General features: G+C 44.5%; 2 protein-coding genes across 2 annotated transcripts; both read left to right on the top strand.

Annotated features, from left to right (window-relative positions):
* The first annotated feature begins 13,226 nt into the window (after nt 1-13,226).
* LOC141027384 (uncharacterized) lies at nt 13,227-17,764 on the top strand. Its single transcript, XM_073504392.1, has 3 exons — nt 13,227-13,418; nt 17,407-17,622; nt 17,699-17,764. The coding sequence occupies exons 1-3, from the start codon at nt 13,227-13,229 to the stop codon at nt 17,762-17,764; spliced, it is 474 nt and encodes a 157-aa protein (XP_073360493.1).
* Nucleotides 17,765-27,147: 9,383 nt separating this feature from the next.
* LOC109749835 (uncharacterized) lies at nt 27,148-27,621 on the top strand. Its single transcript, XM_020308780.2, has one exon. The coding sequence runs from the start codon at nt 27,148-27,150 to the stop codon at nt 27,619-27,621; it is 474 nt and encodes a 157-aa protein (XP_020164369.2).
* The last annotated feature ends 303 nt before the right edge of the window (nt 27,622-27,924 follow it).

The following is a 27,924-nucleotide window of genomic DNA, read 5'->3' as shown; positions in this document are numbered from 1 at the left end:
GGATCATAAAGCAAAACTCAAAACTAGATCATACTAAAACTTTATTTTACTAGATCAAGATACTACTAATAGGATCGAACTAAGAAAAACGGTAAAGATAGGAGTGTGGTTGTGATACGATACCGGGGCATCTCCCCCAAGCTTGGCAGTTGCCAAGGGGAGTGCCCATACCCATGTAATTATGTCTCCATCTTCGGAGGTGATGGTGCGATATTCTTGGCGATGATGCCCCTCAAGATACAATTCTCCTCCTCAAGCTTATTGACTTGCTGCTTGAGGTCCATTACTTCCTTACGAAGCTTTCCTATAACGGCTAAAGCTCCTTGCACCCAAGGGTGTTGCATAGCTGCGGGAGAACAAGTGACACTCTTCTTCATATTTCCATAAGAAAGAAATCTAACATTGGAAGGGATAACCGAGTTTGGAATGGCTGAGCTCTATAGTTCTCCCATCATGAACCCAGCTCGGAAGCGAGAAGTGACTTCTTGATCCTCCATGGCGTCTATCCTCATTAAATCAGCCTCCATCTCTTCCTCCGTTGCTGGACCAAAGTGGTCAGCATCGCTGTTTGTCCTTGGTTCCGATGCCGGATGAGACACCCGGCTCTCCCCAACTGACTCTTGAGAAGACATCTTGCTCTAATCTGCAGCAGCAACAGCTCGAAACAAGAACAGAGAATATTTGTGTGATACAGGAGTCAAAACCTTCGGGAGGTTATATAATGAATTTTTACCGACCAAAATACGTATCGTGCAAGAAAACAGAGTCCGGAGAGCACACTGGGTGCCCACGAGGTAGGGGGCGCGCCCAGTAGGGTAGGGCGCGCCCTCCACCCTCGTGGAGCCCTCGTGTCCTTCCCGGACTGCTTCTTATTTTTCTATTTTTCTAAATATTCCAAACGGAGAAATATTGCCATAAAAACTGTTTTGGAGTCGGTTTACTTACCGTACCACATACCTATTCCTTTTCGGAGTCTGAAACGTTCCGGAAAGTGTCCCTTATGTATTCCTCCGGGGTTACGGTTTCAATAACATTGGTTTCAACATTTATAGGATTACCTGAGATATAATGTTTAATTCTTTGACCGTTCACCACCTTCGGATTTGTGCCTCCAAAGTTGTTGATTTTTATGGCACCGGAACGATAGACCTCCTCGATAACGTAAGGGCCTTCCCATTTAGAGAGACGTTTTCCTGCAAAAAATCTTAAATGAGAGTTTTATAGAAATACATAGTCACCCACATTAAACTCACGCTTTTGTATCCTTTTGTCATGCCATCTTTTAACTTTTTCTTTAAACAACTTGGCATTTTCATAAGCTTGGGTTCTCCATTCATCAAGTGAGCTAATATCAAATAACCTCTTCTCACCGGCAAGTTTGAAATCATAATTGAGCTCTTTAATAGCCCAACAAGCCTTATGTTCTAGTTCGAGAGGTAAGTGACATACTTTTCCATAAACCATTTTATACGGAGACATACCCATAGGATTTTTATATGCAGTTCTATAGGCCCATAATGCATCATCAATTTTCTTGGACCAATTCTTTCTAGATCTATTGACAGTCTTTTGCAAAATTAATTTGAGCTCTCTATTACTCAATTCTACTTGACCACTAGACTGTGGGTGATAAGGAGATGCAATTCTATGATTAACGTCATACTTAGCAAGCATTTTACGAAAAGCACCATGAATAAAGTGTGGAACACCATCAGTCATTAAATATCTAGGGACTCCAAACCTCGGAAAAATAACTTCTTTAAGCATTTTAATAGAAGTGTTATGATCAGCACTACTAGTTGGAATAGCTTCTACCCACTTAGTAACGTAATCAACAACAACTAAAATATGTGTATATCCATTAGAGGCAGGAAAAGGTCCCATATAATCAAAGCCCCAAACATCAAATGGTTCAATAACAAGTGAATAGTTCATGGGCATTTCTTGACGTCTACTAATATTACCAATTCTTTGACACTCATCACAAGACAGGACAAACTTACGGGCATCCTTGAAGAGAGTAGGCCAATAAAAACCGGATTGCAATACCTTATGTGCGGTTCTGTCTACAGCGTGGTGTCCTCCATATGCCTCGGAGTGACACTTGCGTAGGATCTGTTCCTGTTCATGCTCAGGTACACAACGTCTAATAACACCATCTACTCCTTCTTTATAAAGATGTGGGTCATCCCAAAAGTAATGTCTCAAATCATAGAAAAACTTTTTCTTTTGCTGGTATGTGAAACTAGGTGGTATAAATTTAGCAACAATGTAATTAGCATAATCAGCATACCATGGAGCAGTACGAGAAGTATTTATGACATTTAGTTGTTCATCAGGAAAGCTATCATCAATAGGTAGTGGGTCATCAAGAACATTTTCTAACCTAGACAAGTTGTCTGCAACGGGGTTCTCAGCTCCCTTTCTATCAACAATATGCAAATCAAATTCTTGTAGCAAGAGAACCCATCTAATAAGTCTAGGTTTAACATCTGTCTTTTCCATAAGATATTTAACAGCAGCATGATCAGTGTGAATAGTTACTTTAGAATCGACAATATAAGGTCTGAACTTATCACAAGCAAATACGACTGCTAAGAATTCTTTTTCAGTAATAGCATAGTTTCTTTGAGCATTGTCTAGAGTTTTACTAGCATATTGAATAACATTTAATTTCTTATCAACTCTTTGCCCTAGAACAGCACCTACAGCATAATCACTAGCATCACACATAATTTCAAAGGGTAAATTCCAATCAGGTGGCTGAACAATAGGTGCAGAGATCAATGCTTTCTTAAGTATTTCAAATGCTTCTACACAGTCATCATCAAAGACAAATGGTATATATTTTTGTAATAAATTAGTCAGAGGCCGAGAAATTTTTGAGAAGTCCTTAATGTACCTCCTATAAAATCCGGCGTGACCAAGGAAACTTCTTATACCTTTGATGTCCTTAGGACATGGCATCTTTTCAATAGCATCAACCTTGGCTTTATCAACTTCAATACCTCTTTAGAAAACTTTATGCCCCAAGACAATACCTTCTTTAACCATAAAGTGGCACTTTTCCCAATTCAAGACAAGATTAGTTTCTTCACATCTCTGCAAAACTCGATCAAGGTTGCTCAAGATATCATCAAAAGAGGATCCATAAACGGAGAAGTCGTCCATGAAAACCTCACAAATCTTTTCACAAAAGTCAGAGAATATAGCCATCATGCATCTTTGAAAGGTAGCAGGTGCATTACATAAACCAAAAGGCATACGTCTATAAGAAAAAGTACCAAAAGGGCAAGTAAAACTGGTCTTTGATTGATCATTGGCTGACACGGGTATTTGACAGAAACCAGAATAACCATCTAGAAAGCAAAAATGTGTATGTTTGGATAATCTTTCTAGCATTTGATCGATAAAAGGTAAGGGGTAATGATCTTTTTAGTAGCCTTATTTAATTTGCGGAAATCAATTACCATCCTATAACCTGTAATAATTCTTTGCGGAATCAACTCATCTTTATCATTAGGAACGACGGTAATACCTCCCTTCTTAGGGACACAATGGACAGGACTTACCCACTGACTATCAGCAACAGGATAAATTATACCTGCCTCAAGGAGCTTTAGTATTTCCTTTCTTACCACCTCTTTCATCTGAGGATTCAGCCGTCGTTGATGATCACGAACTGGTTTGGCATTGATAACCCACAAGTATAGGGGATCGCAACAGTTTTCGAGGGTAGAGTATTCAACCCAAATTTATTGATTCGACACAAGGGGAGCCAAAGAATATTCTCAAGTATTAGCAGCTGAGTTGTGAATTCAACCACACCTGGATAACTTAGTATCTGCAGCAAGGTATTTAGTAGCAAAGTAATATGATAGTAGTGGTAACGGTAACAAAGGTAACAGTAGCAAAGGTAATATTTTTGGTATTTTATAGTGATTGTAACAGTGGCAACGGGAAAGTAAATGAGTGAAGAACAATATGTGAAAAGCTCGTAGGCATTGGATCGGTGATGGAGAATTATGCCGGATGCGGCTCATCATGTAACAGTCATAACATTGGGTGACACAGAACTAGCTCCAATTCATCAATGTAATGTAGGCATGTATTCCGAATATAGTCATACGTGCTTATGGAAAAGAACTTGCATGACATCTTTTGTCCTACCCTCCCGTGGCAGCGGGGTCCTAATGGAAACTAAGGGATATTAAGGCCTCCTTTTAATAGAGTACCGGAACAAAGCATTAGCACATAGTGAATACATGAACTCCTCAAACTATGGTCATCACCGGGAGTGGTCCCGATTATTGTCACTTCGGGGTTGCCGGATCATAACACATAGTAGGTGACTATAGACTTGCAAGATAGGATCAAGAACTCACATATATTCATGAAAACATAATAGGTTCAGATCTGAAATCATGGCACGCGGGCCCTAGTGACAAGCATTAAGCATAGCAAAGTCATAGCAACATCAATCTCAGAACATAGTGGATACTAGGGATCAAACCCTAACAAAACTAACTCGATTACATGATAGATCTCATCCAACCCATCACCGTCCAGCAAGCCTACGATGGAATTACTCACGCACAGCGGTGAGCATCATGAAATTGGTGATGGAGGATGGTTGATGATGACGATGGCGACGAATCCCCCTCTCCGGAGCCCCGAACGGACTCCAGATCAGCCCTTCCAAGAGGTTTTAGGGCTTGGCGGCGGCTCCGTATCGTAAAACGCGATGAATTCTTCTCCTTGATTTTTTTCTCCCCGAAAGCAAATATATAGAGTTGGAGTTGAGGTCGGAGGAGCTCCAGGGGCCCACGAGGTAGGGGGCGCGCCCTCCACCCTCGTGGACAGGGTGTGGGCCCCCTGGTCTTCATCTTTTGCAACGATTTTTTTATTTTTTCCAAATAGACGTTCCGTGGAGTTTCAGGTCATTCCGAGAACTTTTGTTTCTGCACATAAATAACACCATGGAAAGTCTGCTGAAAACAGCGGCAGTCTGGGTTAGTTCCATTCAAATCATGCAAGTTAGAGTCCAAAACAAGGGCAAAAGTGTTTGGAAAAGTGGATACGACGGAGACGTATCAACTCCCCCAAGCTTAAACCTTTGCTTGTCCTCAAGCAATTCAGTTGACAAACTGAAAGTGATAAAGAAAAAGTTTTACAAACTCTGTTTGCTCTTGTTGTTGTAAATATGTAATGCTAGCATTCAAGTTTTTAGCAAAGATTATGACTAACCATATTTACAATAACTCTCAGGTCTCATGTTTACTCATATCAATGGCATAATCAACTAGCGAGCGATAATAATAAATCTCGGATGACAACACTTTCTCAAAACAATAATAATATGATATAACAGGATGGTATCTCGCTAGCCCTTTCTGAGACCGCAAAACATAAATGCAGAGCACCTTTAAAGATCAAGGACTGACTAGACATTGTAATTCATGGTAAAAGAGATCCATTCATAGTCATACCCAATATAAATTAATAGTAATGAATGCAAATGACAGTTGCGCTCTCCAGCTAGTGCTTTTTAATAAGAGGGTGATGACTCAACATAAAAGTAAATAGATAGGCCCTTCGCAGAGGGAAGCAGGGATTTGTAGAGGTGCCAGAGCTCGGTTTTGAAATAGAGATAAATAATATTTTGAGCGGCATACTTTCATTGTCAACATAACCAAGAGATGGCGATATCTTCCAATCTACAGACATTATAGGCGGTTCCCAAACAGAATGGTAAAGTTTATACTCCCCCTCCACCAACAAGCATCAATCCATGACTTGCTCGAAACAACGAGTGTCTCCAACTAGCAACAGTCCCAGGGGGAGTTTTGTTTGCAATTATTTTGATTTAGTTTGCATAAAGCATGGGACTGGGCATCCCGGTGACCAGCCATTTTCTCGTGAGTGAGGAGCGGAGTCCACTCCTGTTGAGAATAACCCGCCTAACATGGAAGACAAGGGCAGCCCTAGTTGATACATGAGCTATTCGAGCATACAAAACAGAATGTTTATTTGAAGGTTTAGAGTTTGGCACATACAAATTTACTTGGAACGGCAGGTAGATACCGCATATAGGAAGGTATAGTGGACTCATATGGAATAACTTTGGGGTTTAAGGGATTGGATGCACAAGCAGTATTCCCGCTTAGTACAAGTGAAGGCTAGCAAAAGACTGGGAAGCGACCAACTAGAGAGCTACAACAGTCATGAACATGCATTAAAATTAATAAACATTGAGTACGAGCATGAGTAGGATATAATCCACCATGAACATAAATATCGTGAAGGCTATGTTGATTTGTTTCAACTACATGTGTGAACATGTGCCAAGTCAAGTCACTTAAATCATTCAAAAGAGGATACCACCCCACTATACCTCATCACAACCATTTTAATAGCATGTTGGCACGCAAGGTAAACCATTATAACTCATAGCTAATCAAGCATGGTACGAGTAACTATGATCTCTAATTGTCATTGCAAACATGTTTATTCATAATAGGCTGAATCAGGAACGATGAACTCATCATATTTACAAAAACAAGAGAGGTCGAGTTCATACCAGCTTTTCTAATCTCAGTCAGTCCATCATATATCGTCATAATTGCCTTTCACTTGCACAACCGAACGATGTGAATAATAATATGAGTGCACGTGCATTGGACTAAGCTGGAATCTGCGAGCATTCAATAAACAGGAGAAGACTAGGCAATATGGGCTCTTGGTTAAATCAACAATAATGCATATAAGAGCCACTTCAAGAACTTAATCATGGTCTTCTCCTATCGACCCCCAAAGAAAAGAAAAGAAATAAAAGCTATTTACACGGGAAAGCTCCCAACAAGCAAAAGAAGAACGGGAAATCTTTTTGGGTTTTCTTTTTAATTATTACTACTACAGCAAGAAAAGTAAACTAACTAAAAGTTACACTAATTTTTTTAAGGTTTAACAAACACACAAGAAGAAAGCAGGAAAAAGAAAATAAACTAGCATGGATATTACAGTGAAAGAGTATGAGCACCGACATCTAGCAATGAGTGTGTGAACATAAATGTAATGTCGGTGGGAAATACGTACTCCGCCAAGCTTAGGCTTCTGGCCTAAGTTGGTTTATTGCCACAGATGGCCTAGCAGATACCCGTAGTTGTAGCTGGGGTCGTACTGAGATGCAGCGGTTATCGCCTCCTGAGCTACAGCGTGGTGGCGAGCTGCCTCCGCCCTCCTCTCGTACTCATCTGCCTCCTCTCTGGTAATAAAATGTCTTCCTTTTGCCTGATAATCAAAGAAGGCAGGAGCAGGGAGAGTAATACGGAAAGCATGACGTCTGTCAAAGATTAATCGATATCGGAGAGGTGATTCATTCCTCTCGACAAACTGGTGATACACCATAGAATTATAGTCTAAATAAGTAGGAGGCAACTCAATGTCATCCTCACGAACGTCCACACCAAGAAAATCAGCTAAGCGGGTTGCATAAATTCCACCAAAGAAATCTCCATTAAATCTCTTATTATGCAACCTACGTGCAACAATAGCTCCCAAGTTATAAGTTTGGTCTCCTAACACAGCACTCCTAAGAATACTGAGATCAGGGACACACATGTGACATGCTTCATCTTTACCATTTATGCATCTACCTATGAAGAGAGCAAAATAATGTATAGCAGGAAAATGGATGCTCCCTATGGTAGCTTGTGCTATATCTCTAGATTCCCCCACGATTATACCAGCAAGAAAGTTTCTAAATTCATATTTACGGGGTTCACTAACACTACCCCATTGTGGAAGTTTGCAAGCAGAAGTAAAATCCTCTAAGTCCATGGTATACGATTTTTCATAAAGATCAAACAGGACAGTTGGAGAATTACGTGAAGATGAAAATTCAAACCTCCTCACAAATGTACTAGTGAGATAGTGGTACTGGCGGCATTTGTCTGCCTCAAAGCTCACAAGATCAGCGTTACGCAAATATGCGTTAAATTCATCCTTGATTCCCGCTCGATCATAAAAAATTTTGAAGGCCATTCACAGGGCCGCACTGGAGCGTCCCTTGGTGGCTCCTCGTCAGCATCACGCATTGCAACCATGGGTCCTTGCTTCCTTGAAGAACCACCCTGGAACATTTTCCTAAGCATATTTCTTCCTCTGAAAAATTTCTGAAATTTTTAGTAACTTCAAACAAAAGTGAACCAACCTTAATAAAATTGATAGCAACTACTACTACAAGTGCCTAGAGACTATATCATGCAATAGAACTACTTGGAACCACATAAATTTGAGATGCAAGCTCAAGAACATGGTCACCTAGACAGCACAAATTTGCAATGAATAAAGCACTAGAACAAAAACTAATTGGACCAATGGAGGAGTCACATACCAAGGAACAATCCCCCCGAAGCAGTTTTGTGAGAGGTGCTTTGAGCAAGGAGATCGAAAATCACAGCAAAATGAGCTAGAACTCATGCTTGAGCTGGATATTGGTGTTTGTGGGAGGAAGAAGGAGTGTGTGGGTGCAGGAATAAGTGGAGGAGGGCCACCATAGGCCCACGAGGCAGGGGGCGCGCCCTAGGGGGGTAGGGCGCGCCCTCCACCCTCGTGGCCAAGTGCTTGCCCCTCCTGCTGTGTTCTCAGTGCCAGATATTCTCAAATATTCCAGAAAAAATCATATTCCATTTTCAGGGCATTTGGAGAACTTTTATTTTCGGGGTATTTTTATATTGCACAGATAAATCAGAAAACAGACAGAAAAATACTATTTTTACTTTATTTCAACTAAATAACAGAAAGTAGAAAGAGGGTACAGAAGGTTGTGCCTTCTAGTTTCATCCATCTCATCCTCATTAAAAGGAATCCACTAACAAGGTTGATCAAGTCTTGTTAACAAACTCATTCCAAATAACATGGAACCGGAGAAATTTCGAATAACACTATGTTACCTCAACGGGGATATGCACATCCCCAATAACAAGAATATCATATTTCTTCTTGACAGTAGGAAGAGGAAATTCAAAACCTCCAAAAATAATCGATGGAATTCTTCCAATAGAATTGATACTATGAACTTGAGGTTGTTTCCTCGGAAAGTGTACCGTATGCTCGTTACCATTAACATGAAAAGTGACATTGCCTTTGTTGCAATCAATAACAGCCCCTGCAGTATTCAAAAAGGGTCTTCCAAGAATAATAGACATACTATCGTCCTCAGGAATATCAAGAATAACAAAGTCCGTTGAAATAGTAACGTTTGCAACCACAACAGGCACATCCTCACAAATACCGACAGGTATAGCAGTTGATTTATCAGCCATTTGCAAAGATATTTCAGTAGGTGTCAACTTATTCAAATCAAGTCTACGATATAAAGAGAGAGGCATAACACTAACACCGGCTCCAAGATCACATAAAGCAGTTTTAACATAGTTTCTTTTAATGGAGCATGGTATAGTGGGTACTCCTGGATCTCCTAGTTTCTTAGGTATTCCACCCTTAAAAGTATAATTAGCAAGCATGGTGGAAATCTCAGCTTCAGGTATCTTTCTCTTATTTGTAACAATATCCTTCATATACTTAGCATAAGGATTCATTTGAGCATATCAGTTAATCGCATACGCAAAAAGATAGGTCTAATCATTTCAGCAAAACGCTCAAAATCCTCATCGTCCTTTTTCTTGGATGGTTTGGGAGGAAAAGGCATGGGTTTCTGAACCCATGGTTCTCTTTCTTTACCATGTTTCCTAGCAACAAAATCTCTCTTATCATAACGTTGATTCTTTGATTGTGGGTTATCAAGATCAACAGCAGGTTCAATTTCTACATCATTGTCATTACTAGGTTGAGCATCATCATGAACATCATCATTAACATTTTCATTAGGTTCATGTTCATTACCAGATTGTGTTTCAGCATAAGAAATAGATATATCATTTGGATTCTCAGGTGGTTCAGCAATAGGTTCATTAGAAGCATTCAAAGTCCTATCATTTTTCTTTTTCTTCTTTTTAGAAGGAGTAGGTGCATCAATATTATTTCTCTGAGCCAAACTCATCACCACCATAACCAAGAAAGATACATTGTCGTGTCTTCGAATCAAGCTTTGACCTTTCATCTTGAGGAATATGAACAAAGGCCTTGCACCCAAAAACCTTCAGGTGGTCATATGAGACGTCCTTGTCACACCAAACCCTGTTAGGAACATCTCCCTACAAAGGATAACTTGGTGAGAGATTAATAAGATAAACTGCAGTCATCAAAGCCTCACCCCAAAAGTGTTTACGTAGCTTTGCACTTGACAACAGGCATCTAACTCTCTCCACAATTGTCATGTTCATCCTCTCAGCAAGACCATTCAGCTGTGGTGTCTTCGAGGGAGTAAATTGATGCCTAATACCTTGCTGCTTGCAATATGCATCAAATGGCCCAATATACTCTCCTCCATTATCAGTGCGAATGCACTTGATCTTCTTCTCAATTTCTCTCTCAACTGAGGCACGGAATTGCTTGAATACACCTAGTACTTGATCTTTGGTCCTCAAAGTGAAGGCCCAAACTTTTCTGGAAAAGTCATCTATAAAAGTCACAAAGTACTTAGCACCACCAAGAGATCTTACCAACATTTTGCAAACATCGGAATGTATCAAGTCTAGCTTCTCGGGCTTCTTGTGAGGAGGTAGAGTCTTGAAGGCAACTCGGTGTTGCTTCCCTGCTAGACAATCTGAACATTTCTTGATGTGAACTCCTTTCACACCCTTCAACAATTTTTTCTTCACTAGCACTGCCATCCCCTTCTCACTCATGTGCCCAAGTCTCTTGTGCCATAGAGCACAATGATCATCCTTCTCTAGTGCATTGACAGAAGCACTAAAGATCTTAGCATGAACATGATACCACACTGAGACCATTTTACCTCTTGCAACAATCATGTTGCCTTTGGTGAGCTTGTACTGCCCTTTTCCAAAACTGCTCAAGTAATCATCTCCATCAAGCAAACCAACCGAGATAATATTGAGACGAAGTGCCTCAACATGCCTCACAGATTTGAGGACTAACCTTGTACCATTTGTGGTCTCCAAATGCACATCTCCTTTTCCAATGATGGCTGCTCTATCATTGTTCCCCATCTTCACAACACCAAAATCACCTGATATATAGTTAGTGAAGAGCTCTCTGCGAGATGTAGCATGAATGGTAGCACCGCTGTCCGGTATCCAAATCATCTCGTCACCATCCACAAGGTTGACAGTTTCATCAGAAATAACAGTGATCCTCTCCTCAACAGTGGAACCAAATATGCCCTCATTTTCTTCATGCATAGTAAGCATGATGTCCTCTTCTACTGCAGTAACTCGGTTGCCCTCTGTGTCACTATCACTGTCAACTTGCTTCTGATCTTGCTTCTTCTTTTTCTTTTTGTCTTTCTTCCACTTGTCACATTGCCACTTAATGTGGCCCTTCTGATGGCAGTGATGGCACTCATAATCAGCATACTTACTTTTTGATTTGCTCCTACCTCTTTCTGCCCCTTTACCTGGACCTCTGCTCTTGCTTCTCCCCCTGGACTGAGTGACTAGCACCTCTGAATGTGAGGAAGAACTGGCTTCAGCCACCTTTCTGGACTCTTCATTTAGTACCCGGGTTTTCACAAGATTCCAAGTGACAACTCCATTAGGTGCTGACTTGCAAACCGTGACCTTAAAGGTCTCCCAGCTGTCCGGTAATGAGCCTAGTAGCAGCAAAGCTCACACTTCATCTTCAAATGTTATTCCCATTGAAGAAAGCTGATTTATAATGCCTTGGAATGTATTCACATGATCTGCAATTAGAGTGCCCTCTTTGTACCTCAAGCACATCAATTGTTTGATCAAGAACATCTTGTTTGTACCTTCTTTCCGGGCATACAACTCTTCCAATTTCTGCCATAAGGTGTGTGCATGTGTCTCATCAATGATATGGTTCAAAACATTGTCATCGACCCATTGCCGAATAAACCCACAAGCTTGGCGATGAAGTACCTTCCACTGACCTTCCTCAATGCCCTCCAGCATCTTAGTGGAGAACACTGGCTTCCAGTATTCTTTCACATACAGCAAGTCCTCCATCTTGCCCTTCCATGCTTGATAATTTGTACCATTCAAAGATATCATCCTGCTGGTATTCACTTCCCTCTTTCACCACAAGAAACTCAGCAATTTGCACAAGCAAACCAAGGCTCTGATACCACTTTGTTGGGGCTAGACAGCAACAATGCGCTGCACAAATTCACCGACATGACAAATATGCACTCTACACAGCCTCCTCTGCTTGTGATGAACTTTGAGGACAGCTTCAACCAACAAGTAAGCAACGGAATAACACAAACAACATGCACAAGCGACACAGGATTTAACGTGGAAAAACCTCCTCAACTTGAGGAGTAAAAAACCATGGATGTGGACCGACCGGTCCACGCAACTTCACTATGAGAATGATGAGTACAAAGTCTTCTCTAGAACCTCTAGAGAGATCTACAACACACTATCCACGTTGCCAACCGGCAACAGCAACAATAGCCACAAGAGGCAAGATTTCAGCAAAGCAGAATTTAGACAGCTTCTGTACCCTTCAGTGTTTTGCAAACTGCTCTTAAACCGCTGAACCAAACAGCACCAAATTTGGCAGACAAGTAGACACACGAGTTCTTGAGATCCCCTCCAAATTTCAGCTCAATCGGACATCGTTTGCCTACCCAAACTGTTCGTCTCCCAAAACTACTCTGTTCTGAAACTGCAGTAGTCAGAGCTGACAAAACCACTCTCAAATCCAATGCTCCATTGACCCAATCCTTAAACCAGCTAACCAGATCGAAGTACTCAAAGTAAGGAACGAGCTCACCAAGTTTGGGGTCGATCCAAGCATGTTTGAGCCTCCAATCACCAGCTTGAACACTGTCTAGTCAGATGCAGCAAATATGGATAGAACCTCTGCTTCTTCTTCTTCCTGTCTCTCAGGTTGTGTTTTCTCTTGTGTGCTCTCTCACTCTCACGAATGGCAGCCACCACCAGCATGGGTGGATTGGCTAGGGTTTTCTCCTTGCTCCCTTCCCTTGGAAGCGCTCTCAACCGTCGGATACAACGCAGATCAACGGCTGACATGTGTTGGACTTATGGGCTGATGTTGGGCTGCCAACACACCTCCAACAACCTGAGCTCTTAGTGTACACCAAGGCCCACCGCATGCTGTATGCCGAGGTCGGCAAGGCCATCGTCGACTTCCTCTTCTCGCTCCTCACCTTGCTGGTCGGCACGATCGTCAAGCTCCTCACCGTGGACTCCATGGCCGGCAGCATGGGGAACCTATACAGCAGCGTCGACAAGCTCGACGACACCTACATATGCCGCGATGACGCCAAGAACGTCCTGCTCACTGTAACACCCTGGGAATCATGCTACAGTAACTCCCTGTGATTAAGCTAATCATGTTGCTAAACAGGGCTTGATCACATTTGAATCACCTTCCTTTTCTAACTCCTAGTTCAAACTTCAAATAAAATTAAAGTGAAAAATAAAAGTTTTCAAAAACTCAAACAAAAATGTTCTGTGGGTGCTAAATAATACACTGGCAATTATGGTGGAGAAAACTCCTTTTTATAAAATGCCTAAATACTTTAAATGAAATATAACAGAAAAGGAAATAAACAAATAAAAGGAAAACAGAAAACAAAACAGAACAGAAAAAGAAAAAAAGGAGAAGGCCCGTTCCCCCACTGCACCCCGGCCCAAACTGGGCCGCCACCCCCGAACCCCCCCGGCCCAGTCGCCCCAGCCCACTCTCCACCCCCCCCCCGCGTCCCCTTCCCTGTTCCCCCGACCGGGTCGGAACAGGGGCGCGCGCTCCCGCCCGACCTCCTCGCCGGCACCGACGCCGGAGAGGATAAGGGCGCCAGCGGCCCCCGCCCCCTCGGGCCTCTCTCCCACTCACCCCGCTCACTCCCTCGGCCTCTGCGCCTCTCCCCCTGCCGGATCCACCTCTCTCTCGCCTTCGATCTCCTCTGCTCGCGCGTGCTCGCCGCCGTTCACCGTCGAACTCGCGGCCACCGTGCCCCGATCGCCCCGACGACGTGCCTGAACGACTTCCCGCCGTCGACTACGTCGACTACGCCCTCGGGAACGAGTCGAGCGCCTCTGCACCGGCCTCCCCGAGCTCGTCTTCAACCTTCGGCCGCCGTCGTTCGTCGCCGATTCCGGCTACCCCGCGCCCTCCCCGAGCTCACTGCCACTCCCTACAGCCTCGCAGTGAGCCTCTCCTTCTCCTCCCCCTCTCCGTTAGCTCGCTCGCGCTCCGTAGCTGCTCCCCCACGCGCGCCCGAACGCCACGCCGCGGAGCTCGCCGCCGGCATGTCTCCGGTGACCAAATGGTTACGGCCGTAGGCCCGCTAGCCCGACCGCACCGTGCCGCGCCCGCCTAGGTAGTTAGTTCGGCCGTTCGCGCGCTCTAACGCAGCTTCCGTCGGGCACCCGTAGCACCTCGCCGCCGGCGAGCTCGTAGCGGTCGTCCCCGGCCGTTTCAGCCCCTCCGACCACCGCCGTTGGACGCGCGACGTCGAGCCGCGTCGAACGCGCCCAGCCCCGCCCCCGCAAACCCACTGTGGGTGAAACCCGCGCCCCTCCCGCGAGCGCCGCCGTGCGTTTTGGTCGCCGGCGTTGCTCCGGCGCCGGCCGCCGACGTGGCAGGCCTGGGGCCACCCCAGTGCCCCTGCCAGTGGCCCCCACGGGCCCCAGTTGACTGGGTTGACCCAGTCAACTGCTGACTGGGCAGGCCCAGTCACTGACATGCGGGCCCCGCCGCAAAAATAAAAGAAAAATAAAATGTTTTATAAATAAAAATAATTATTTTAACTAATCACTCACTGACATGTGGGGCCCACCCCTCTAATTATACTGTTAGATTAGTTTAAATAGATATTAGAATAACAGAGACTGACATGTGGGTCCCACTGGACCCACCTGTCTGGTTTGACTGGTCAGCCGACCTGTTGACTTGCTGACGTCAGCATTGCCTCATGCTGACGTCATAATTCATTTTTCTTAATATAAATAATTCCAGAAATTCAAATAAACTTTGAAAATTCATATCTTTTAAACCGTAACTCGGATGAAAATGTTTTCTATATGAAAGTTGCTCAGAACGACGAGACGAATCCGGATACGCAGTCCGTTCGTCCACCACACCTCCCTAACCTATCGAACTAGCAACTTTCCCCCTCCGGTCCGTCTGTCCAAAAACGCGTAACATCGGGAATACCTCCCGGATGTTCCCCCCCTTCACCGATACCACCTGCTGTCGCGTTAGGACACCCCTAGCACCGCTCATTGTCATGTCACGCATCGTCATGCTTATGTTTGCATTGTATTTACTGTTTCTTCCCCCTCTTCTCTCCGGTAGACTACGAGACCGACACTGCTGCTGCCCAGTTCGACTACGGAGTCGACGACCCCTCCTACTTGCCAGAGCAACCAGGCAAGCCCCCCCGATCACCAGATATCGCCTACTCTTCTCTATACTGCTTGCATTAGAGTAGTGTAGCATGTTACTGCTTTCCGATAATCCTATCCTGATGCATAGTCTGTCATTGTTTCTACAATTGTTACCCTTACCTGCTATCCTACTGCTTAGTATAGGATGCTAGTGTTTCATCAGTGGCCCTACACTCTTGTCCGTCTGCCATGCTATACTACTGGGCCGTGATCACTTCGGGAGGTGATCACGGGTATATACTATATACATTATATACATGACACATGTGGTGACTAAAGTCGGGTCGGCTCGTTGAGTACCCGCAAGTGATTCTGATGAGGGGGCTGAAAGGACAGGTGGCTCCACCCCGGTAGAGGTGGGCCTGGGTTCCTGACAGCCCCCGACTGTTACTTTATGGCGGAGCGACAGGGCAGGTTGAGACCGCCTAGGTGAGAGGTGGGCCTGGCCCTGGTCGGCGTTCGCAGATAAACAACACGCTTAACGAGTTCTGGGTATTTGATCTGAGTCTGGCCATTTGGTCTATACGCACTAACCATCTACGTGGGAGTAGTTATGGGTATCCCGACGTCGTGGTATCAGCCGAAGCTCTTTTGACGTCAGCGACTGAGTGGCGCGCGCCGCATTGGACCGTAAGCTCGCGCTTGTATTAAGGGGGCTAGGTCTGCTTCCGGCCGCGTACGCAACGTGCAGGTGTGCATAGGGCGATGGGCCCAAACCCCTGCGCGCATAGGTTTAGACCGGCGTGCTGACCTCTCTGTTGAGCCTAGGTGGGGCTGCGACGTGTTGATCTTACGAGGCCGGGCATGACCCAGAAAAGTGTGTCCGGCCAAATGGGATCGAGCGTGTTGGGTTATGTGGTGCACCCCTGCAGGGAAGTTTATCTATTCGAATAGCCGTGTCCCTCGGTAAAAGGACGACCCGGAGTTGTGCCTTGACCTTATGACAACTAGAACTGGATACTGAATAAAATACACCCTTCCAAGTGCCAGATACAACCCGGTGGTCGCTCTCTAACAGGGCGACGAGGAGGGGATTGCCGGGTAGGATTATGCTATGCGATGCTACTTGGAGGACTTCAATCTACTCTCTTCTACATGCTGCAAGATGGAGATGTCCAGAAGCGTAGTCTTCGACAGGACTAGCTATCCCCCTTTTAATTCTGGCATTCTGCAGTTCAGTCCACTGATATGCCCCTTTACACATATACCCATGCATATGTAGTGTAGCTCCTTGCTTGCGAGTACTTTGGATGAGTACTCACGGTTGCTTCTCTCCCTCTTTCCCCCCTTCCTATCTATCTGATTGTCGCAACCAGATATTGGAGTCCAGGAGCCAGACGCCACCGTCGACGACGACACCTACGACACTGGAGGTGCCTACTACTACGTGCAGGCCGCTGACGACGACCAGGAGTAGTTAGGAGGTCCCAGGCAGGAGGCCTACGCCTCGTTCGATCTGTATCCCTGTTTGTGCTAGCCTTCTTAAGGCAAACTTGTTTACCTTATGTCTGTGTTCAGATATTGTTGCTTCCGCTAACTCGTCTATGATCGAGCACTTGTATTCGAGCCCTCGAGGCCCCTGGCTTGTATTATAATGCTTGTATGACTTATTTATGTTTTAGAGTTGTGTTGTGATATCTTCCCGTGAGTCCCTGATCTTGATCGTACACATTTGCGTGCATGATTAGTGTACGGTCAAATCGGGGGCGTCACACTCACGCCCGCCTGTGGTTGGGATACCGGCAAGCTGCTTTCGCTCCCCGAGCCGGAGCATGCTGTCGGTGTTCTTTATCGATGCAACAACAACTGCAGGAACTACACCAGTGTAAGGAGCTTGCTGTGCACCAATTGCCATCGTAGCATGGAAACCCCGATGCAGCCGCTTGTGGAGGAGTTGGAGGGCGGCTCCGATGTGGTCGATGTGCCTCGTGTTGTTGGCGCCGGCTTCGTGCAGGGGATTGTGACGTACACTGTGATGGACGACCTGAAGGTGTCGCCCATGTCTTCCATCTCTGGGATCACCCTCCTCAACACCTTTGGCGTTACGGACATCCGCTCGCTTCAGGAGAAGACTGTGCAGCTTGGCTGTACCGAGGTAACAACTCCACAACTGTCATAAAGCAATTATATGTAGATTGCCCGCTCAACATTTTTGGGGTTCCAATGTGTAGGGTTTGGAGATTCTGAAGGCGTCACTGCAGTCAAAGACGCTTCTCACTGATGTCTTCCTTTCATAGAAGCAGCCCGAAGGGCTGAAGTAGTTGAGATCGTGCGCCAGTCCGCCTTTGCTTGTCATCCTGTGGCCATCGGAGCGTCTTGTCCTCGTCTTGATGTTGGTGTCTTGCATTCAGTTCGCCCGTGTCACTGTTAGTGTGATGATGTAGGTCATGTCCCGTTTAGAAGTTCTATATGTCCACTTTATTTCTGTCTTTTGGTTTGTATCAGGTCTAATTATCGTATTTTGGAGCTCTTATCTGATTTGAAGAAATGATGTTTTATCGTTAATTAGTTCCCTATAAATTACTACCAAGTGCTACTCCGATTTCACCTGACAGCATAATGCTCCTCCACAAGCTGAAAATGCAATTGATAACAATGGAAAGAAAAGAAGGCCTGGCCAAATAGTTCCAAAAAGTTTAGGTGGTTGAGCACGGGGAATTCTTGATAATGTTATTAGTTCAGTGCTCATTTGATCTTTGGTCCAAGACCCAAGAGGCAAAGATCTCACAAGAAATTCCACATCTTGGTCCTAGAGGCAAAGATTTTACAATTCACAGGGATCACAACAATGCTACCATCAGCTTTTCATCATGTTTTACAAATATTATTAATCAAAACAGGCAGAACAATCCTAAATGCAAACATCAGCTCTTACTACCTCCGTCTGGAATTACTTGTCGCTCAAATGAATGTAGTTCCGGGCGGAGGGAGTACAAGACATGAGCTGAAAAGCAGCCTTCTGTAATGTGGCAAAAAAGTATTTTCCACCAAGTTAAAAATCCATAGCTGACAGGTCTATAGCATTCAGAGAAAGAACGAGTGGAAAGAAGTTGTGATGTTTCATTGCGTAAGAGTGAAATGTGTCACTAGTCCATTAACTCAAACTGATTGAACACTTTAGGACAACAACTTGGAAAGCGATCCAATTTAGTTCATAAACTCACTAATTTGATCAAGTAAGGCCAAAACCGATCGGTAGGTAAAAACCGATCGCATGGTTGCCACATCATCTTACCCTTGCATGCTAGCGAGCTAACTATTTTTACAGGGTTCATTTTGCAAGTGGCCAGTTTTTCTCATAGCCCAGCTACTGGGATATGGAGGGGGGTGGGGGGAATGCAATGTTGTGCTTGTTGGAGTTGTGTCGAATATAGTGTACAAGGTAGGTTACTGTTGGACTTGTAGTTGTATTGTGTTTAGATAGGATATGTAGTCGTGTCCTAGTAGGACACTTGTATCCTAGGCCTTTCATATATAGCGGGGCTAGACACACGATGTAACCAATGCCAACATAATAGCACAGGAACGCAGGGGAAGCCGGCGGCATGTGCCGGCACACCACCGCAAAAGAGACTTCTGTCATAATCTCACCCCCCCCCCCCAAATATTCACATGTTTTACCGGGGGAGGGGGTGGCCCTTGCAGCACTCAACATAGCTCTGCCACTGAACATGGTGTTGTGAGAGGAGGGGGAAGAACGAGGGTTCTGCCACCTTTTGGGAGGAGTGATAGGGGATGAAGGAGGATGTAGTTTTTTTGCGAGAAAACTTCCAGTCTATTCATCTTCTATCATGGCAGTACAACGAACACCTGAAATAATAATAAGTTACATCCAGATCCGTAAACCACCTAGCGACGACTACAAGTACTGAAGTGAGCCAAAGGCACACCACCGTCATCGCGCCTCCCTCGCCGGAACCGGGCAAAACTTGTTGTAGTAAACAGTCGGTAAGTCATCGTGCTAAAGCCCCATAGGACCAGTGCACCAAAATAGCAACCGCCGCGGATGAAGAGATGTGAAGACCAGAAGAATGCAACTTGAATACCCATGAACGTGTATGAACAAAGACCAGATCCGGGTAAATCCACCAAAGACAACCACCAACCGAATCTGACGAGATCCACCGGAGACAGACCAACACACGCCATCCGATGATGCTAGATGCACCACTGGGACAGGGCTAGGCGGGGAGAACCTTACTCTATCTTTAGGGAGCCGCCACCGTCTCGCTTTTCTGAGCCGGACACAAACCTTAACAAAACTCACAAAAACATCTAAAACCGGAGCCCTCCCGCCGGCAAGGGCCAGGATCCACCGCGCCTCCATGGCCAGCCACCCGAGACGAGGCGGACCGGCGGCGGGAGGCACGAGGCAAAGGAACCTAAACTTTTTTTGAGAGGCGGTAGCAAATCTTTCCTTGTGTTAACGTATACATGCCTTATGATGACGACGACCTGATTGAACAACAAAAACCACATGAAAACCATTTGTGTATTTGGCGATGACAATGAAGTAATTTCTTGGGTACTTTTCTTGACAAAAAGACTTGGATCCAGCACACAAAATCGATCGGGTCGATCGCAGCTATTGGACAAGGATGTAGTTGTAGAATAGGAGGAAGCGGCGGCAAGGAAGCTGGTGATACAACTGTCCAGGGCCAGGTATGTTACTGGTAATGTGCAAACTATTGTGACATGACTGTTTTTTTTTTCACTTATCTTTTCTGTTTTTTTAATTGTTTGAATTGCTTACAACATGTATCGTGTGGTGTAGTGTTACTTAGAGTTAGTGTTGATGTTTGGTTTTGACTAGCACACGTTACTGCTCTTTTTACGACTTCTAAGTATTTTATGCTTTCTTTGCTGGTGGCCGTGGGACTTTAAATTTTCTATGTGTGGTCACATTTGATTTTGAACCATCGAGTATTTTGCGATGCAAGAATGATGCTATGCTGGTGGTTTCTATGTACTGCGGTTTTGTTAGCACTAAGTCTACCAGATTATCTTTCTATTTGTTTTCATTGTTACTTTTTCTTACATATGTCCTTCGAGATCTCTAAATGGGGCTACCTCCAATGCTTTGTCTAAAATTGATTACGGTCTATAATACAAACCAATATTCTTTTATTAGATAACGAAGTCATCGGTATTACTGTGGATGTGTTTTCATATTATTGACCTATTTAATTTTAAAGACAATTTATATACAATATAATGAGAAAAATACTTAATACAATGCTGATAATGGGTAAAATGGCGCGGCAAAATGCGTGTTTGCTTCTAATGGATTATGATGGCTAGTGGATTTAAACAATTAATGTGTGCGACGAGGACGACAAGAATTCTGTAGCATGAGCGTATGATGTGTCTAGGTAAATAAATAAAATCAAAAGCAACACTGGTCATTCAATTTACTTGGCAATAAAGAAAAAAACTGAAACACACTGACGATATAAAGAAAAAAATGCCAAAACACACCATGTTATGTTTGTAGGTAAACAAATGAAATAAAAGAATAAAAAACACTGGTCATTCAGTTTACTTGCCCATAAAGGAAAAAAAAATTGAATACACTGTCGATATAAAGAGAACATAAAAAGCCAAACACACCATGTCGATGTGCTAAGAGGTGTTGTGCGACAATGGCACAACCAAGAATAATTTTATCATTGATTGTAATTTTGATGGTAGCTTACCAAGCTGGCCACTTGGTGTCAACTGAACTAGGAATCAACATTATAAAGAGCAGCTACGAAGTTTACATAAGCAGTATGGGACTAATCACTCAGACCAAGGATGAAAATTCAGAAGCAGCGCCAGTAAGTCATGTTGGGTCGGCCAGGCGAGTACGTTGGGCTTTAGCCCAATAAGAAGAAGCCCTATTTCGGAAACCAAGCGCGTGCAAGATCACAAGCCAGTGAACAATGATTAACGAAACGTTACCTTGTAAAAAAAAATGCGAGGTTCCCTTGTAAAAAAAAGTTACTCATATTAACGTAACGTTCATCCAATCGAGCATGCATGCCTCTAGATATTGTTCCCACTAGTGGTTGTGAATGCACGCACATTCATATTCTGTGGTCTTTAAGTCTCCTGTTCTCAAGTGCTCATCATATATACGGGCTTCCGCACAAGCGCTTGCCCACTCCAAGATCCCAACTCGATGGTTAACATTGCCTCTGGAGAGAAAATCAGGAGGACTGAAGTCTGAAATGAACCCTGTCATTGTAGGCGCAGTCGCAAATGAACCCCGACCTCAAAATCCTGGAAGTCCATACCCTAAACTCTCTGATCCCGGATTTTTTTATCCTTGTGTGCTTATCCAAACGCCGGGATTCGTACGTGGCTCGGGAAAGGCTGGGAGCAGGCTGAGTCAGCACCTGCAGGTGGGTCTCAGGCTATAACCTGGTTGAGCCGGACCAACTCGCTCACCCCCCTCGTCTTCCACTTCGCCTCTTCCTCTCCTGCGACGCTCCTCGGTTCCTCTTCCACGGCGGCGACGGCAACGAGCTGATGATCGCGGTGGCCGCCGCCGACCACTCCGGCAGAAAAGATCAAGGTAGGCCTGCTCCATCTCCCCTCTCCAATCTCAGGTGCTTTGTTCGTTTCTGTTTTGGTTAGGTTTAGGGTTTTTGAATGTTGAACCTGCAGTAATTAGAGGTGTTAATCAGTGGATTTGCTGGTGATTTATGTTGTCCAGTACAGTAATCAAATGCGATGGTTGCAATGTAGGTTCCTTTTGTTGAATCCATGGACCCGGCTGAGATTTTGAACGTCAGATTTCATATAGGGGGGCAATTTGTTCGAATTGGTCCTTCTCTGGACTATGTTGGGGGAGATGTGGCCTACTCTGAGATTGAGAGGGACAAGTTGTCCTTGCAGGAGGTCAAAGGTTTTCTTGCAGATCATTTGCCAGTAAAGGAAAGCATGAAGTTTTATTTTCTTATGCCTGGCAGAGACTTGATTAATGGGCTGTTGTTTTTATATGATGATGCTGGTTGCATGAGTATGTCAGATAATACAACTGATGGTGGAGTTGCAGAAATTTTTGTGGAGTACAATGGGGAACAGGATGAAGAAGGAGAGCAGGAAAGTGGCTCTGATTTTGAGGATGAAATTCAGGATCACATTGACAGTGGGAGTGAAGAAGATATGCCTACTGTGATGACAGCTGAAGAAATGCAAGTGGAACAGCACAATGACAATGTAAATGAAGATTTACTACAGCAAGTCCTTGTCCCCAATGACAATGGTGTTATTACTACAGTCATAAGCAGCCCATTGAAGAGAACAAGTTCTGAAAGGTGCAATCTTTCTCAGAGTTCACAAGTGTGCAATCCTTCCCAGCCTTCAACAATGCATGCAGCTGCAGTTCCAGCAAGAAAAAAAGCAAGAGTACAAGGTGCAGAGCTTGCAGCAACAACACAAGGAGGAGAGCTTGCAGCAACAGCACAAGAAGCAGCACAAAGAGCAGCAGAGCAAGGAGCAGCAGAGCAAGGAGCAGACCAAGCAAAAGAGGAGTCTGATTCAGATGATTCGGAGGACAATGACTATGTTACACATACTGATGATAGTGGAGAGGAATCAGAGGTAGTTGAGCTAAGAAAGCATGCAAGAAAGTTTAGAAAAAAGATGAAAGACTCCAGAGAATGGGTTACTTCAGATGCATCAGGGGCTGTTCCTATTGACTTCATTGCAAATGTTGAAGAAGTAGTGGAGGAAATGGAATTTGAGTCAAGTGATGAAGATTATTCCTATGATGAAGATGAGGAGGGACAGATTGTTAGAAGGAAGAGCAAATACCCTAGATTTGACCCTGATACTGATATTCCACACTTTAGTTTGGGGATGGTTTTCAAAAGCAAAAATCAATTTGTCAAAGCAATTAAGAGATATGGTCTTGCTACAAAAAGAAGCATCAATTTCGTAAAGTCTGAGGAGGTGAAGGTCAGAGCCAAATGTGGATGGCCTGGGTGCCCATGGCTTGTGTATGGAGCAAAGACAAGCAGGTGCTCAAGGTTCCAAATCATTACATATGAGGATGAGCACCATTGTGCACAGAATAGGGAAAATAGGCTTGTTTCTGCAAAGGTTATAGCACAAAGATATGAACATTTCATCCTTGCCAATCCAATGTGGAACATTGATAGCATCAAAGCCACTGTCCTAAAAGATATGTTTCCTGATGTTTCCACTTCAAAGTGCAAGGCAGCAAAAAAGATTGTCATGGATAAGTTGATGTGTGGTATGAAGAATGAGTATACTAAAATCTTTGACTATCAGTTAGAGTTGCTGAGAAGTAACCCTGGGAGTACAGTTGCTGTTTGTTTGGATCCAAAAGAAATGGAAATTAATGTTTTCCAACAGTTCTATGTTTGTTTCAATACTCTCAAACAAGGGTTTAAAGCTGGCTGCAGGAAAGTAATAGGGCTAGATGGTTGCTTCTTCAAAGGAGCATGCCAAGGTGAATTACTTGCTGCAATTGCTAGGGATGCAAACAACCAAATGTACCCTGTAGCTTGGGCTGTTGTGGAAAAAGAAACTACAGAGACATGGAAGTGGTTTATTGGGCTGCTAATCAAGGATTTGGATATCAATGATCAAGGAGCAGGCTGGGTTTTTATTTCTGACCAGCAAAAGGTTATAACTGTTTTCATTGTTGCAATTGTTGTATGTTTCTAATTGTAGTTTAATTGCAGTCATATCTTCTTGTGAGATTATTTGCATTCATATCTTCTTAAAAATATTTATGTCTCTTTTTGTAGGGCTTAATTAATAGCATGAGAGATTATTTGCCAAGGGCACAACACAGGATGTGTGCAAGGCATATTTATGCCAATTGGAGAAAGAAGCACAGGGACCATGAATTACAAAAAAGATTTTGGGCAATTGCCAAGGCTTCAAACAAACAGGATTTCAACTACAACAAGGCCAGACTTGCTCAGAAAACCCCTGATGGTGCAAAAGACATTATGAGGACAGAGCCAGTGCATTGGGCTAGGGCCTTTTTTCCATATGGATCAAACTGTGAGTCAGTGGATAACAACCTATGTGAGTCTTTCAACAATGCCATCATAGAATCAAGGTTTTACCCCATAATATCACAACAAGAGATGATAAGGAAGAAGATGTATGTCAGAATCCAGGAACAGAGAAGCAAATGTGATAAATGGCATGGAACAGTTTGCCCTAACATTTTTAAGAAACTACAGGGCAATATCAAGAGAACTCAGTTCTGTGAGGTGCTTTGGAATGACAAGGATGGATTTGAGGTCAAGCATTTGACTGGCAGAGGAAGGAGATATACAGTGAACCTTGAGAGGAAGACATGCTCATGTGGATATCTACAGCTGGCAGGCCTTCCTTGTTGTCATGCAATTTGTGCTATATACAAAAGTGGCAGAAAAGTAGAAGAATTCATTGACCCATGCTACTACATTGAGACTTTCAAGAAAATATATGAGCATTGTCTCCAGCCTGTGGAAGGTGAAGAATGTTGGCCAGTCTCTCAGAACCCTAGGCCAGTGGCACCTGGCTATATTGCCATGCCAGGAGCAAGGAAGAAAAACAATGATAGGAGGAGAGAAGAGGGGGAAGCACCCAAAGGAAAGAAACTTAGCAAGCATGGAATTCAAATCACTTGTGGATCATGTGGGGGGTAAGGGACATAACAAAGGATCTTGTTCAAAGAATGCTGACAGAAACAAAAAAACAAAAGCATCTCTTGGGAAGAGAGGGAAAAAGCAGAGGTCCACTGAGGTAATATGCAACTGAACATTACCAATGTTTTCTTTATTAACTTTTCAATATGCACCTGACCAGTGCTTGCTATTTTTCCTATTTGCAGCAAGCAGAGACTGAGGCTGCCAAAAGCAGGGCAGCTGCAGCAAGATCTTCTCAACCTACAACAAGGACTCAAACTCCTCAATCCTATCAACCTGCAGCAACTACAAGCTCACAGCCAGCCACCTCAAGCTTCAGACCTCCCAGAAGATCAACACCAACTGGAAATGAGGCACCTGGAGGAAGTACATCTGCTGGCAGAGGAAGAGGAAGAGGATTCAAGCCCTATTTCACAGCTTCTGGGAACTACTGAAGTTATGTACTACTGAAATGTGGTTGTTATGATCCATATGCAACCCCACTGATGTGTAGAACCATGTGAACTACTCTTATTTTGGATGTGTGTGTGTGTCCCTGTGAACTTGTGTTTATGTGCAATGCTAAGTGAACTTGTGAACATGATCTATATGTAGACAATTTCCTGCTGCCAACACTGAGCATGCATTTAGTTAATTTTGTTGCTGTTAAAAAAAGAGCATGGATTTTCTATGAGTTCTGCCATAATTAGCATGGATTATCTACAGTACACTGTTCCTCTTCTACACTGCATACAGTTTATTTGGATGCTATAGTACACTGTTCCTCTTCTACACTGCATACAGTTTATTTGGTTGCTGTCAAAAATGACACTTAAAACCTGACAAAAATATGCAAACTGAATTCAGTAGATTGCTTGTTAAAAATTCAGTACATTGCGTGACAAATTTTGCAAACTGCATTTCATTGAAACAAATATAACAACTGAATTCAGTACATTTCACTTCCATTTGTACCACATGAACTAGGATAAGATCAGTACACTGCCTCACATCCATTTGTATCACACAAACTAGGATAAGATCATCCCTACAACTAAACCTGACACAAATATCACAATGCCACACACCAGCATCAACTCTTTCCTACCAAAATTATCACTACTTGATGCACCAGGAACATCCCCTGCACTTTGCTCATTTCTCTTCTGTACTTCCATACAGAATGCACCAGCACCTGCATCTCCATCTTTACACATTGCTGCTGCATCATCCTCTAGCTTCCATACCCTATCTCGGAGATCTCCAAGAAAAACACGCAGGAATGGAGTTGTTGGGTTATCATGCCACTCAATGAACCCATGCTGTTCAAGAAATAAACAGAAGTTTATCAGAGAAGCACATCGAACAAAGAATAGGAGCAGAGAGCACATACAAGAACAGAGCTTACCTGGGCATCAACGCATGCATAATATCTTCTTCCAGGGTTCGCCACACTCCAAGAAATCCAGCGCGACGCCTTCCTCCCGCAACGGCCGCAGTAAACCGCCGGCTCGTACTCCATCGGCTGCTCACGATACGGCACCGGCGACCTAGCAGCAGCGCCTCTCCGTCGAATCCCTCCGCCGCGTGAATAGGCGGAACCAATCGAGGACGACGACATAGCCCCGGCCGCCGGCAATCGCCGCCCTCTCTCGCTCGCATTTCTCTGAATCGAGGTGCCCGCCTTTCTCTCTCTCGCCCTGGAACCCTAGAGAAATTCCCCACCAGCGCCCGCTATTAAAAAGAAAGCTGCCCCAGCACAGCTGGCAGTACTAATTCGCAATCCCCCTCGCGAACGGTGACACGTCAGCAAATCCTGGCCTAAACGAGCTTAAGAGCGAAAAAATCCGGGATCAGAGAGTTTAGGGTATGGACTTCCGGGATTTCGAGGTCGGAGTTCATTTGCGACTGCGCCTACAACGACAGGGTTCATTTCAGACTTCACTCAAATCAGGAGTACCAGTGGTGACAAGCTAAGCATGGAGTTGTTGCTGGACACCAAGGTCCACCGCGTGCTGTACGCCGAGGCCGGCAAGGACGTCGTCGACTTCCTCTTCTCGCTCCTCACCTTGCCGGTTGGCACCATCGTCAAGCTCCTCACCGGGGACTCCATGGCCGGCAGCATGGGGAACCTATACAGCAGCGTCAACAAGCTCGACGACACCTACGTCTGCCGTGATGACACCAAGAACGTCCTGCTCACGCCTGCCGGTGGTTGGGATACCGGCAAGCTGCTTCAGCTCCCCGAGCCGGAGCATGCTGTCGGTGTTCTTTATCGATGCAACAACAACTGCAGGAACTACACCAGCGTAAGGGGCTTGCTGTGCACCAATTGCCATCGTAGCATGGAAACCCCGATGCAGCCGCTTGTAGATGAGTCGGAGGGCGGCTCAGATGGGGGCGGCGTGCCTCGTGCTGCTGGCGCCGGCTTCGTGCAGGGGATTGTGACCTAGACCATGATGGACGACCTCAAGGTGTCACCCATGTCTTCCATCTCTGGGATCACCCTCCTCAACACCTTTGGCGTCACGGACATCTGCTCGCTCCAGGAGAAGACTGTGCAGCTTGGCTATGCCGAGGTAACAACTCCACAACTGTCACAAAGCAATTATATGTAGATTACCCGCTCAACATTTTTGGCGTTCCAATGTGTAGGGTTTGGAGATTCTGAAGGCGTCACTGCAGTCAAAGACGGTTCTCACTGATGTCTTCCTTACGAAGAAGCGGCCCGGAGGGCTGAACTAGTTGAGATCGTG

Source organism: Aegilops tauschii, chromosome 7 (assembly GCF_002575655.3).
Source record: "Aegilops tauschii subsp. strangulata cultivar AL8/78 chromosome 7, Aet v6.0, whole genome shotgun sequence".
Taxonomy (NCBI): domain Eukaryota; kingdom Viridiplantae; phylum Streptophyta; class Magnoliopsida; order Poales; family Poaceae; genus Aegilops; species Aegilops tauschii.
The sequence above is the reverse complement of the archived record's forward strand: the minus strand, read 5'-3'. Positions and strand labels throughout refer to the sequence as shown.

Coding starts and splice junctions, on each gene's coding strand:
- LOC141027384 (XM_073504392.1), top strand. CDS start 13,227: ATGCTGTATGCCGAGGTCGGCAAGGCCATCGTCGACTTCCTCTTCTCG. Junction 13,419..17,406: donor CCAAGAACGTCCTGCTCACT/GTAACACCCTGG, acceptor ACCCCGATGCAG/CCGCTTGTGGAGGAGTTGGA. Junction 17,623..17,698: donor TGCAGCTTGGCTGTACCGAG/GTAACAACTCCA, acceptor TCCAATGTGTAG/GGTTTGGAGATTCTGAAGGC.
- LOC109749835 (XM_020308780.2), top strand. CDS start 27,148: ATGGAGTTGTTGCTGGACACCAAGGTCCACCGCGTGCTGTACGCCGAG.